Here is a 14,755-nt window from a genome sequence, read left to right as displayed (position 1 = left end):
AATCATACGTAGTGATGAAAGTAATTGGAAAAAAAATATCAAAAATGAAATAAGCCTTGGTCAAAACTTGATACACAGAGATTACTCTAAACAGGGTTCAAAGCAAATTCGAAAAGGAATTACATCTGTCCATCCATTTTCTATCCTGCTTATTCCTGTTCAGTGTCGCACGGGGGCTGCAACGATCACAGCTGAATACGGGTGAAATGCAGACTACACCATAACCTGTGTGTGTGTATGTGGGTCTGTATCCTCATGGGCTAATGGTGGTGGGGTGGGGGCATCAGTTTTGACTCATGTAAAGCACTGTGAATTGCACTTTTTGTAAGGAAAAAATGGTTGGATTGACTGGTTGATTGATATAGAAAGACCATTCACATTCATACTGTCACTGAGTGGGAATTTAACCCATACTGTCTGCAGGAACCACTACACCATCAGTAGCATAAAAAAAAATAAATAAAAATAAATATACAGTATCTAATCATCGTTTTAACATTGCTGTGTGAAAGGTGCACAACAGTAGAAACAATAGAGCACTAGAAACCACTTACACAGAAACAAATGTTATATTTATTCCTGTACAAAACACTATGTCTGATCTTAATTTCTATTTACACAGGACACTGGCTCCAATCTTGCTAACCATGGACCATAATTCCGCTGGCTCGTGAACTTTTGCACTCCGGTGTTTTGTTTTGTTCAACGTGGCTAAGTGAGTTAAGCTTACATGCCGGTAGCACAGTGCTCCTCAATGCGACCCAATGAATGGACACAAAGCTGTCTCTTGGGAACGCTCTCGTAAAAACGTCACAGCCACTTCTAAATCAGCGAGCTGGCTACCGGCCGTGAGCTCCTGTCCGCCCCTCCCTTCTTTTGTTTCCTTTCTATTCCCTTTGCACCCCTCTTCTCCCCACTCATAATCGCAGGACCCAGCCCACATCAAGGAGCAGATGATCAAACAGACCATCCATCTCTTTTTAGTGCGGTTAGTATCAGTGGTCGCTTACCTTCCAGCAGGTCTCTTGCCAGACCCGGTTCTGCCCCCGTGGACCGAACAAAGTCTGACAGGACCGCGTCCATGTCCAGAGTCATGTGATCATGTGTGTGCGCTGCCCACGGTGCAGCGGAGGCCTTGGTGGACGCCAGCCTTCACGTTCTCATCTGACAAAGAAAAAAAAAAAAAAAAAAATGAGGAAAGCTGTCTAAAAAAACAGCACTCATGAGAAAAACCTTCGCGTCCCAACATGAGCTTGGGTCAAACGAGTGCAAGCGGCGCTCCTCCTCATCTTACTCACAGTCATAACATAAAACCCAGCCGCACTGATGTAATATCAACAGAGCCGTAGCCAGAGGTCGTATCCAGGACACACCTGCCTGTTTCCAAAGCCTTTGGCCCGCTGCCTGTAATTGCAACAATGCTCTCTTCCTGCCTCTGTGGGCTGATGGTTGTAATTGAGCATCTTAAACCACATCAGTGCTACTGTTCACTAGGAGAGAGCTTGTTTACATCCAAGAAGCACAATCACTCATTTCTTATGGTCAGTAGTCTAGGTCGCAAACAACACTAACGAGATGCATTGACTCCCTCGTTCCGCGGAATGAATGACTTCATGCATAACTTTCATTCCTCGGGAAGAAGCGGCGTGGGGGTCAGAGAGCAGACCCGAGCACCAGCAGCAAAGAAACAAACACCCACAGGTTGACAGCACCAATAGCGGACCACTGTGTGCAGAACAGAGTCTTCTAAGGCTTCTGGCTTTGACCCGAGAAGAGCTGAAGCGCACCGGAGGTGCCCCGCCCGCATCGGCAGCTGTTCAGTTCTCACTCGCGGGCTGTCTGCATTAAAGAACACAACGTGCCATTTGTAACCCACCGGAACAGAAGCATCTTGGCTTCAAAATGTCCTCTCAGTTCTCAAGAGCTGACTTATATTGGGCTCTTTATCACAATGCATTTTTAATGAGTCAAACTTGTAATTTGGGTGTACAATAGTTGAGCTGACCTAGTTACTGTCAGCCATTTGCACTGTGTTGTCGTAGTGAATGAGTGATTGAGACTGCTTGTGAATATTCTCATTTATCCAGGTCATTTCAATCTCAGGGCAGCGAAGCGATTTCAAGTGGACTTTTCCGATCGTCTTCGAAGACGTTTCGCCTCCCATCCGAGCAGGCGTTGTTTATCGAGTTTGGTCATGTGATGTTCACAAGCTGAGCTGTGATTGGTTGTCACCTGAGCCCTGAGCAACTGTGATGGTAAAATGGCCGCCCTCTGAAATGGATAAAAACTGGTGGATTTTGCTACTTAATTCATATTCCGCAAACGCAATACTAAGTCGGAATGCCGTGTATTTTTGGGTTGACTTCCATTATTCAATAACTCATTCTCTGCCAGACATTTTAAGACCCTCTTTTACCCTAACATTTGAAAAAAATAGAAAAAAATATAAATACATTCCTGGGATTGAATGGCTGGACTGTGAAAATACAAATAAATATGTCCTTGGCAGCAAATGAGTGAATGTGTACTTTGGCTAATTGTTTACACACAACCACTCTAGCACCCGAGCAGAGCTGGCCCACTGAATTAATGAGTTAAAACAACGTGGTATTATGATCCCAACTATTAACATACAAATATACAAGCACTTGTTTTAATGCCAAAATACAACATTGACTTTTTATGGGACACTTGTGGAAATACTAAGAAATAAAAATGTTGTAAAGGCAGAATTTGAAATCAAATTTGAGCTTTCTAGACTAAGTAACAATCTTGTGAAAATAAAGTATATTAGAAGACTGCCAATGCAGCTATGCAGGCAGGGCATATAGCTTTTAGGTGTAGTGTTGAGGGGCAAGACAGAAGGAGCAAGTATGTAACCTCATCTTTTCCCTTTAAGTGCAGTCATGTCCACATCAGCCCCCCCGCCCACACACTCACACACACACACGCACGCACGCACACGCGCGCACCTCCTACGCGGGAGGTAACAGTGACTCAGAAACAGCCGACTACATGAATTCTATCTGACATGAATTTATGTGGGCGCGAGTCACCCATGCAGTTAAATCATTTTTCAACTTTTTCTTGTCACACATAAATGACATTACAAAATGAACTACAGAAGAGGTTACCTGCAATATTTCCTCTATGATAAAGTCACACAGAACCTAAAATGACCACTAATTCCACTTGACGAAACGAAAACACAGGTTGGTTTGAATGTTCCACTGAAACCAGAGCTAGCAAGAGCAAAGCTGCACAACTCGGGGAAAAAAAGGGCTTTGACATTCACTCTTCGAGGTAGAAGCTCGGGTAGGAAGTTAGAGTCACCATAAATGTAGCAAAATTCATGTAGAACTGGTGTGGAAACGAAATTATAATAAATATTACATTTCATTAGGTTGTACAGATGTGCCTAATGTAGTGCCCAGTAAATATTACATGAACTGTAACTACTTTTCCATCTTGCAGACTAATGCGGCATCAAGCGTTCGGCTTACCAAAGAGTGTTTTTACTACTAGATGGTATTAAGGTTGCTCACGGATGGGATCAATACATTATTTTTGGTTTTAAATGAAATGTATTCATAAAAAAACTAATTTTGAACACTTCAACAATAATTTGGCTGACAGGGCTGCTTCTTAAAAAAACACAAACAGGTTTTTGGTTTTCAAACTTACTTTCTGTATTTTTGCCGAGGTTTGATGCGACGCCATCACATGACCGTGGGACTGTCAGGACCAGACAGAGCTCTAGTCCATAGCTTCACAGGTCGAGGAAAGGAAGACAGAGGGGAAGCAGAAAACCCTGAAATACACACAATAATACAAGAAGTCATCACTGAAACCAAAGACTGTAGAACTGTTAGTTCCCGATTGACTGAGACACCAAATGGAATCACACTTCTCCTCTTTCAAGTGAGTAGGAGCATTACGATGATCTGAGTCAGATCATCATATTGCTTCTACTTACCGTACTGACATTTGAGTCATATTGAAGAACAGGGAGTTCCGCTGCCTTGCCAAAATCACATTCCAAAGATGAACAGAAAGCACCTATTCTGCTCATAAAAGAGCAACTTAATGCACAGGCAAAGAGTTTCTCGATGAAATGCGGACGCATGTGTGAAATGAGCACAAACCTGGTTGGGAAAGCGCAAAACTATCCTTACCATCTTTGCTTACACAAAACAATGCATCAACTTGCTGATTCTGCTAAAAGCAGAGAAGGTGACTGGATGGGTGCTAACTTCTGCGACAACAATGAAAGACGCAGACAACCAGCAGAGGTCAAATGATAGGATGGGACTGATGGACAGGTGCAAAAGAAAAAAAAAAACATTCAAATGTAACTAAAGTGTTCCATAAATGCAGTAATATGCAGTGTGTGGATTTCATTTCATTTAGGTATTCGACCCGCCAGAAGTGGTATACCTGAAGACAAACACTAAAGCAGTGTTGTTTTTGGCAGGCATTTTAGATTTAGTCTTAGTCTTTTGGACGAAAATGCTTATTATTTTCGTCACATTCTGTCATTCCTATTAGTGATAGTTTAAGTCTAGTTTTAGTCGACGAAAACTCAAAAAGGTTTTAGTCTAGTTTTAGTCGACAGAACGCGTGTGCTGTCCCGGCGGTGGGCGTGCCCAAACGAGGATAGGTTGCACCAGCATTGCAATTTTTTGAAAGACAGATTACGTGTACAATTGGAAGGGATGTCATAAAATTTGAACGTCTGACGGACCACACGCTAACAATTTCGTCCTGTCTCGTCTCGTCACCGAAAATTCATGTACATCACGTCATGTTTTCGTCGTCAACGAGCCACGTTTTGCTCGTCATCGTCATGAAAAAAAAGGGGCGTTAACGAAATATTTTCGTCATCGTTGACGAAAACAACACTGCACTAAAGCAGCCTTTTCATGAACTCTGGAGGAGGATTTGTGAAGTGTTTTTTTAAACATGTTTTCTCCCCAGTAGGGCATAGCAAGCACCTCCTCACACCAACCTCTCAGCAAGAATGCTGGCAAGCATCGGAGAGTCGGTGTCAAAGTTTTCATATTAAAGACTAAAATATCCGTCATGCTTTATTCATTGTGAACAAAGGTTAACCGTGAATGCAGTTTATTTGGATTCTGAAGGAAGCATGAATACGATCTTTAGTTGGACGTTACTCAAACTACTTCAGCCTTCATGTCAATAAATGACTTCATGTATTGAGAAACAAGTCATGAATTACGCCATACTTGTAACATTTTCCATGAGTGCTCATCTGTTGCAGGTCTTTAAAAGACAATCTGTCAGGATTCCTGCCAACATCAGGAGGTTACGTAGCAATGTATGTTAGCTAGATGGATTGCATGATTATTAATAAAAAAAAAAACAAAGAAAAACTCGATTCAGTGGAAGAATCGTTTGTTTTTGGCATAAATCGCCATTAAAGATGTAAAATGGTCACTTAAGTCCATTATTTAAGTCCTTCACCATCCTCCATTAAACAAAAAATAACTCAGTGTTGTCACATCATGAACATTCTGGATTCGATACTTTTCCTACATAAAGCACATTGATACCAATACTGAAACGACACCTCGGCAAAAATCTAAAACAGTCAAACACTGCAATCCAAATTAAAAATATTGGAGCAATTTAAACTTGCACCCCGGCTACTTCTGTCGTCTTCATCTTGTGGTCATAATACAAGCACTTTAGGAACAGTGTGGCAAATATCAGACCTGGCAGCCAACTGGCGTCATGCTCTTACTTTGAGCTGAGGAGCCCCGCGCACTTAGGTACAACATTAACTCATGTATTATTCACCACAGTGTAGTCACAACATTGCTCTATTGTTAACATGTCATCTCCTGATATGTGAACCTCAATTTGTGATATTTTCACTTACTCACTCGCATTGCAGATTAAAACACAATCACCAAACTCGTAATATTTTTTCCAATTTTATTTACCACTTTTTCTTTAATTTATTCTTCATTTCCCACTACTGGCACCACACAAGACTCACATCACTTCAAGTACACAAATCCGCTAATGAAAAATGCATACGGACCTCGCCCCCCACACACACAAAAAAAAAAAAGAAAAAGAAAAAAAAAACAAGCAATAATGACCAAGAGGAAAACAAACAGTGGTTCATGTGTCATCTTCCAAACCGCTTATCCTGTACAGGGTCGCGGGGAGGTTCTGAAGCCCATCCCAGCTGACAATGGGGGAAAGGCAGACTACACCCTGAACTGGTCGCCAGCCAGTCGCAGGGGACACACACAGACACCGTCACTGAGGGGGAACCGATCCCACGCTGCCTGCACACAACTCGGGCGCGTGTACCACTACAACATCAGTGACCAAACAGTGGTTCTATTTTCATAACATTTTAGATGGAGATGAACCACCTGCTGTTTTTCTTTGATTGTATATGTACCGCTTATACAGTACATGGCCACGATACGGTAGCAGGGTCAGTTAATAGTCACCCACATGCAGCGCAGATATGCAGCAGGTGGGAGGTAAACTGGATTCACACTTGAACGCCTTCGCTTGCGTTATAGGAAGATACTTGTACCATATATGTAGGTTTGTGGTAACACATTCTTGTTATAGTTGCAGTACGTCTTCAAATCAACTTAACTCAAATTAAAGAAACACAAAACATAAGGTGGCTTTTATTAGCTTTGTTTGTGATACTATTTTAGCTTTAATGCATTATTTTCCGTCTGCATCTTCTATATGTTGGCTACAAAACCGGTCAGACTAAGTCAGAGGTGAAACCATACCTTGAAACACCTTTTCAAGCATGTACGCCGTACGTTGTGAATCTGTACGGCCAATGTCAATTTTATGACGTTTCCTTTTTATTCTAATGCCACCATATAATTTTTTAATGGAGTTGTACTTCGTAGCTACCATTTGCAATTTGTCGTCTGCTCGCTCTCGCGAGATTCTCATTCTCATGCCTTGTGATATTCTCGGGTGACCTTGATTCTGTCGGCCAAAGCTGATTTCCGATCACTAGTGAAAGTTCAGTCGGACTCGCCGACGGACGGGCTATAGACCGTTACTATTTTTTTTCCCTCTGGGAAAAATGACAGATGACAGGTGACGGAAGGGTACCCTCGCTGCTGACGGATGGTAAATATTCAGTAAAATGCCCAGCTCTGCCTAATATAATAATTGAAGGAAAATTAGTTTCCTAATACAAATCATGCAAAATAAAATGTCAAATAATTTAATTAAACAATGCAATAATTGACAGAATAATTCATTCTAAAAATATTTGATAATGACAGCCGTGACTTGACTTGAAAACGAGGCCCGATTCCAGTTGAACTGGAGTGCAATATTAACTTCAAGTCCTGTGCGCACCAGTGCACCTCCGATCATAAATATTCTCATCCCTACATTAAATCCGTTTTAAACAACTGAACCATTTCTGCCACCCTTTGAGGTGAAACCTGCTCAGCATGGTTTCTACATGCATCTTCCAAGCTTCGAAGAGCCCACGTGTAAGATTATGGCTCAGACCAGTGGTGTTAAGGCAAACTGTGGATTCGTTTAGCAAAGCTGCAGATAGCAGAGTTAAGTGCCAACAGACTGAAACTGCGGTCTTTAACAAACTGATTCCCTAAAGGCGAGAGGATGTGTGCGTAAATCTGTCTGTAAAGCACTTAACATATCTGGCACACTAATAGATGGCAAGTAGGAATCGCCCCAGTGCGTTGTCACATTAAATAAACAACCGCATCGCCTGAAGTAGTCACCTCCTCTTTGGAAACAATAACAGGTGGTTCAACTGGGATGACAAAAAAATAAAAAATAAAAATACAGTGGTCGCTTGCTTGACTAAAACCACGTAGGAGTTTTTCGAGATAGGAGCAATTGTTTGGCTGATTTTTTGTTTTGTGAGGGAAAATTCAGCGCTGGAGCAACACATAAAACGACATTCTTTATCCTCTGGAAAGAATGACTAACTGACTTACTGGGCTGAGGAGCTGAGACCAGCTGTGTGTATCCGCATGTCTGTATTATACCGCCTTTGGCTGGCCAAGGCATGCACGTCAGAAGAATCAGCACAATGTCTACTGAATTAAAGCAAAACATGTGGCAAAATCTGTTTAAATAAAACCAAAAACTAATAAATACAATTTCGGTTCATTACGAATGTTCGTTTGTTCGATGATCGCGCTTGTATCTTGTTGCTCCAAAAAAGTCATCAGCTTGGCCTTTCAGCAAGGACACATTTGAATAACAGTTGCTTCACCTGAAGGCTCTGACTTTTCTGCTTCAGGGAAGCAGATGAGAAAGGTGAGTCTTTCAATATGTACATCAACTTACGGGAACGGTTACTTCTGCCTCCATCCACACTACATTTTTGATACCAACCAAAAACAAAAGGATACACACAATAGTAACGGTAAAGCAGCTACACATTCGCTTCCCATCGTAAAGCTATGTGAATAAACCTCGGATGACTAATCAGCGGACAGCAAAGAGTCTTAACTCCACAATGTTGTAATTCGTACGAATAAAATCCTGTCAAATAGACACCTTCCTCCAAATAGATGCCCGGTACGCCCTGCAGTCATCCAGTGGCACTATTTGAGAAAAGCATGTATTTTACATTCAATTGCTTGAAGGTCCCTACAGCTAACGTTAGCCTGTAGTGTGTCAACAAGTTGAGCCGTTGTTGTCTTTGGGAAAGTAGCACTTGTCCTTACCTTGCCATTATGCTCTGCTCTCAACACTAGTGAGATTTCCCTCGTTGCCTTCAGGGCTAACAGATACGTGGAACATTAAAACACTATGAAGGCATATCACATGGTTACTCTCTGCTGGGCACAAAAATCGATGAATTGAGCGTTCCGAATTCTGTGGATTGCGTGGAATTGATTGTTGCTTAATGGCATCTTGAAGCACTTGAAGCAAAATGGCATGTGTTACTTGGAACAGGTGAGAATCTATTGATTCCGTCTCAACTAGTTTGAGGTCTTGAGGAACAACTTGACATTAGCTATAGGAAGTACTGCGCATCCATACATTGTCACCCTACTGCTATGCATGTGGTCAAATGATGAAAATCTCTGTGCACACAAGTTGCATAGTGTGACAGAGTACCGCGGTACCACACCACATCTTTTTAGGACGTTTTTTTGTGCTGTGTGTACATTGACAGATAGCGAACAACATACGACAGATAGCGAACAACAACAAATGTAGTATGTCACAACACATTATGAAATTATTAAGGGGGGGGGAAGTTATGTCATTCTTGGAAGGACAAACTAGATCTACACAATGTGTCATGCTCTAAAATTTAAAAATGCATGTATTATGTTAAAATTAGTGCTGTCAAGCGATTACGTCTTTTAAAAAACTAATTAATTGAAAACATTTCCATAATTGATTAATCGTATTTTTCAACTACGTATTTTTATATGAAGCTTGGAACGGATATCTACTTGAGTAAAATCTTGGAAATAATGTGGAAAATGGTATTTGAATTTGTCTTTGCAAACTACACAGATTATTCCGTATTTCTCCAATGAGCTGTCGAGCAATTTTTTGCAAATAAAATTACATAAAAGTCCGTCTTTGCGGCAGTGACTCTCCTCTAAGTTTGGCTGCAAAGTGAGCAAAGGTCAGCTGCCACAGGAAGTAAATAAAACGGAGTTAATTTTTTTTTACGTTTTATAACATTTAAATTAATCTCCATAGTTAACACTTTAACTTTGACAGCCCTGGCTAAAACACAAATATAAAATGTCAGATTGATACAAAAAAGGACTAATGTCTAAAAAGCATGAATAATCTTTACAGACCACAGTATAACCAGCTGTGAAAATACGTGTCAACTTGAAGTGTGACAGGTATATTAAACTGATCACTACTACAATACTACAAGTAGACACACAAATGACTCAATACACCTCTATGATCCACTGAGCATATTTTCTTTTCTACTGAGGCTAGAATTAACTGTCCCAACAATAATAATAACATCTTCTATTGCCTAATATTATTGTAATTCATACAAAAAAAAATTGAAGTTTTATTTTTTTTTTTACTATCTACTGTATGATCATGTATTAGGTATGTTCCTAGATACCGCTTTAGTATCAGTATCAGGGTACTTTGTACAGGTATAGTATCGAAGTGAGATTTTTGGTATCGTTTGTTACAATACTAGTCCACACCTACGATGTAAAAAGGATTCAAGTTCAGTCACCTAAAAATACATTTACGGGTTGCCAAGCGTATGTCAAAGTTGTTGATGTATCACCTTTATCACCGTACAGGCCAGTTAAGACAACAGGAAGCCTAAGAGACTAATTTCCTGCAAAAGGTACAAAAACAAAAAACAAAGGCAAATTGTGGTGTAGATGTAACGTTAGCATACTAATTTATTATCAGAAAATATGAAGACATGCAAAAAAAACAAACAAAAAAAAACCAACCTAAGATTCTTTGAGGAATTTGTGGATGGGCAAAATGCACCCCAAAAAACTAACAAAAATATTCTCTGTAGATAGATTAGATAAGTGTATCTACTCTTTATTCATTCCGTGAGGGACATAGCCAATAAATCCACAACACCCTCTCAAGACCTAGCTTTTGCTGTTAGGGGAAATGAGTGTGCAGGAGTCAGAGACAGCTGCTTATCGGCTCCCGGCCAGGGGGATCCTCTGGAAACGCAGCAGCCAGGAGGCCGCAGTCATTTTGATCCATTTGCAAATATCATTACACAGATGTGACACTGCTGCTCGGCTTTACAACTCCCGGACCTTTAAAAGTCTAGACTCCCATGCTTCACATGCTGGGTGAGAAATGCTGCAGGAAGCAATAATGTCACTTTACATCTCATTGCCACGCTGCACACTGCCAGCACAGCAAGAGTGTGCACGGAGCTGGGACTTGTTACATTGGAACACAAATATCGGAGGTACGTGTCAATCGATGCTGCTCTGCAAAAAGGATACACACTACTCACCCGGCGAACACAAAAGCAGTGTTTATCCACACCACATGTAAACGCAGGAGCTATAATTTGGTACACGCGACCGTCTGGTCAAGTCAAATGTTGGGCTCAGCTGCGTGTGCAGCATTCAACCAAAACAAAGCTGTGGTTGCTGATGGCCACAGAACAAGATCATAACCCCCTTAAATGTCAGCCCCTGCAGCTCTGCTATCACGGCAAGTCAAACCTGCTTTCTGGACCGGGTCCTTTTCAACCCAGTGTCGCGCGTGCATAACTGGGGCCAAGAGTGAAGCAACCTTCGTAGCGGTTGAGACCTATGCTTCGAGCCATTTGAAAAAGTTCCAGAAAGGACCAGAAAAAGATGCTCTGTGAGTAAATGTTCAGATAAAGCGCTACTGATCCGCATATTTGTTTTCCAATTCAATGTCAGATAACCAGGCCCGTCTGGTGTTTGCTACTAGAGTTTCTAAGGTGGTTTTCTTTGCAAATACTGACAACAGAATCCTTCAGATTTCTCACTAAATCAAGTGAAACCTAAATCGCTCGGTCGACACAATGATTGCTCGCACTGGTTTGGTCTCGTGGATGGACACCAATTTTATGAGATTGATGGAGGATAGCAAGAAAATGGATCACTGCAGCAAAGTGGAGAGAGTGGAGAATAGTACCTAGCTTCCTTGAGTTAAAGCAGAGCAAACGGGTAAGCTAGTGTCTCCATGCGGTTCAGCAGAGACGGAAACTTTACCCTTTTTTTGCCAATCCATCCTCTGTCCACGACCCGGGTACCCTTCCGTCCTCGTCCCTCCGTCCGTATTCATAAAAATAATCGTCCTCCAACAGAGTCCGTCCTCATCTTTTTAAAGCGCTTCCATCCTTCCAACAGGATAATGCGGGTGTGACGGTGACAACAGTAGAAAACCAATGCTTTCAGCTACTCTCCCTGTTGACTTAAAGTCATTTCCAATTTCCTCTCCTTTGTTTCAGCTGTTGACAGAGAAGGGTGCAGTCTTACTCGATTGAAAAAGTGCATGGTTACTGACTTTCCTCATCAATGTGTCATTCATTTGTTTGATAAGCATTCGATGAGACAGCCGCAGAGAGCGGCGCCTTGGTTTACGCTACTTAAAATCTAGAATGAGCAACAACTGAACAACTGATTTGAGCCTGCATGTCCTTTATAGTGCCTCTTTCAGTAAAAACAAACCGACAGACAAAATGGAGAGTTTCCAGAAGGGCTTTTTTTGACGAGAGAAGGAGGTCTGACCTCCTTTTGAGAGTGAAAGAAAATGACCTACTGTGGGTTTTCAGGAGTCTGAATGGAGCCACCAAGGGTATCCTGTGCGACCGTTTTCTGTTTGATTTGGAAAAAAGTTCCCTCGTTGCTCAGTTGCGGCAAGACGGGAGAGGTGTGTCCGCTTGGCCTCGCGGAGACCGTGCTACAAAGGCGCACGTCTCCGGCAACCAGCCTGCTTCCAGGACGAATGCCAGTGGGACCTGTCGGATCAACCACACATCCTTTCGGCTTCATTCGGTTTTTATGCTCATGGAACTGAGGTCCCACAGAAGTAAACCGATGTCTACCGTCATATTCTGACATTTTGCATGACGTTGGTCATATTTTTCCCAGGTATTTCGCTCGAAATACAATTTACACAACCTCTGAGGGATTCGGCTTTGGAGAGTCTGTATATGGATTTGGAACGTGTGCAGAGCTGTAACTGAAAAGCTTCAACAGTAAACTAGCTTTGGCTGACATAAAACTTCAAATAGATCATCGCTTGTGACAATGTATGGTTTATTAAGACACCATAAACTATTAACAGCTATACATAATAATAAGGGCGGCACGGTGGTCGACTGGTTAGCACGTCCGCCTCACAGTTCAGAGGTCGTGGGTTCGATCCCGGCTCCGGCCTCCCTGTGTGGAGTTTGCATGTTCTCCCCGTGCCTGCGTGGGTTTTCTCCGGGCACTCCGGTTTCCTCCCACATTCCAAAAACATGCATGGTAAGTTGATTGGATACTCTAAATTGCCCCTAGGTGTGATTGTGAGTGCGGATGTTTGTCTCTGTGTGCCCTGCGATTGGCTGGCAACCAGTTCAGGGTGTCCCCCGCCTACTGCCCAAAGACAGCTGGGATAGGCTCCAGCACGCCCCGCGACCCTTGTGAGGAGAAGCGGTACAGATAATGGATGGATGGATACATAATAATAATAGAGATCAACCCCGATACAGTGCTGCAATGCACCTTCAATGAGGCTCTGCTGCCAGGACACTATTTCATGACAAATATCACACTAAAACCTGCTACAAAGTCATCAAAATGTCAAAGCCACACAGCCAGTGACAGAACATGAAGCTCTGGTAAAGCAGAGCCTTATCTTGTTAAAACGGCATGATATCCATTTAAATCCACATTATCGTCAGACAATTTTGACATTCCAGAAGTGATCCCTGGATTTTTAGATCATTTCATACTTTTATCATTTAAACAGCATTCAGTGTGAGTGAATGATAATGAAAAGTGTTTTAAAAAGACTTGATCCTGGGTTTAAACCAAATCTGTATTGAATATAAAAGAGGATTTTGACTTCCAAGATATTTTATGGAGTCCAGGTGAAAAAAAAAAAAAAGAAGCAAATCGTTAAAGGCGAAGTCCCCCCCCCCAAACATATTTTTTACAGAATATGTTCTATGCAGGTCCACTAATTGAAATACACCATTCTGATTAATATTGCGTTTGTGGAATATACGTTAAGCAGCAAAATGCATCCACTTTTAGCCATCTCAGGGGACGGCCATTTTGTCACTTCTGTCGACTGAAGATGACATTGAAGTTGCTCAGGGCTCAAAAAACAACCAATCACGGCTCACCTGTTTTCTGAAGCTGAGCCATGATTGGTCATTATCCGAGCAACTTCGATGTCATCTTCAGTCGACAGACAAAATGGCCGCCCCCTGAACTAGCTAAAAACGGGTGGATTTCTCATATTCCACAAACACAGTATTAATTAGAATGCCGTGTTTAGACTAGTGGGCCTGCATTGAACATATTCTGGAAAAAATATGCTTGGGTTGACTTCCGCTTTAAGGCTTTCTCTTTAGAACTTGAGTTATCACAACCAAAATAGTTTGATTGCAACGCTCACACTTCACCAATAAACCTAATAGATGGAGGAACAAACTAGCTACAAAAGAGCTTAAATGCCGCTAGTGTGAATGCGGTCGAAGAATCGCCGCATCCCAAGCAACACAGCTCAATGCGACTGAAGTCTTTGCAAAAAAATTCTCTCTTCGGCACATAAGCGATTCAGTACCACACAACGACTGACGCAATGCATTGGAAAAAACTGCTTGTACCGGGTTCTAAAGTTTCACACACAATATGCAGTGTATTATTTTTTTATGGAACCACAAAAACATGGCACAATTGTCAAGGAAGATATGGATGGCCACAAAGAAGAGGAAACGGGCAAGAATAAGGACAGAGTGTGGATATTTTGAGAGGCTGTTGGCCATGATAGAACGCCCCATTCACTGACTGTACGACCGTCAGCCACTCATGAAAACTGGTTGCCGAACCCTGTATGCTTAATTAGAGTTCAGTCGGTTTCGTCCATGTCGCTTGGTGTTGTTCTGTTGGGGGAGCCTGGGAGCACAAAATATGTTTTTGGACTTCTGCCTTATGAACAGGCCGCCTAACATTGTGAGAAGAGCCCCTCAGTGGGCTCTAGATGAAACCAGTGCATGAAAGAAGACACTTGACAT

The 14,755-nt window shown here is 42.0% G+C and overlaps 1 protein-coding gene across 2 annotated transcripts in view; it reads right to left on the bottom strand.

The window, feature by feature from the left end:
* The window catches only part of otud7a (OTU deubiquitinase 7A), a 37,183-nt gene that overhangs the window by 20,958 nt on the left and 1,470 nt on the right, over nucleotides 1-14,755 (bottom strand). The window contains exons 1-3 of one of the 2 annotated variants that reach the window (XM_086029399.1): nucleotides 3,977-4,111; nucleotides 3,685-3,811; nucleotides 1,011-1,164 (exon numbers count right to left, since the gene is read on the bottom strand). In XM_086029399.1, coding sequence (XP_085885525.1) covers nucleotides 1,011-1,095 — 85 coding nt within the window. In that variant the 5' untranslated portion in view covers nucleotides 1,096-1,164; nucleotides 3,685-3,811; nucleotides 3,977-4,111. Of the gene's footprint in view, nucleotides 1-1,010; nucleotides 1,165-3,684; nucleotides 3,812-3,976; nucleotides 4,112-14,755 lie in introns of those variants that run through there. The other variant, XM_086029398.1, reaches the window with a different exon arrangement.

The sequence above is a fragment of the Filicampus tigris genome, chromosome 4 (assembly GCF_054856515.1).
Source record: "Filicampus tigris isolate MCC_2025a chromosome 4, RoL_Ftig_1.0, whole genome shotgun sequence".
Classification (NCBI taxonomy): Eukaryota; Metazoa; Chordata; class Actinopteri; order Syngnathiformes; family Syngnathidae; genus Filicampus; species Filicampus tigris.
The sequence above is the reverse complement of the archived record's forward strand: the minus strand, read 5'-3'. Positions and strand labels throughout refer to the sequence as shown.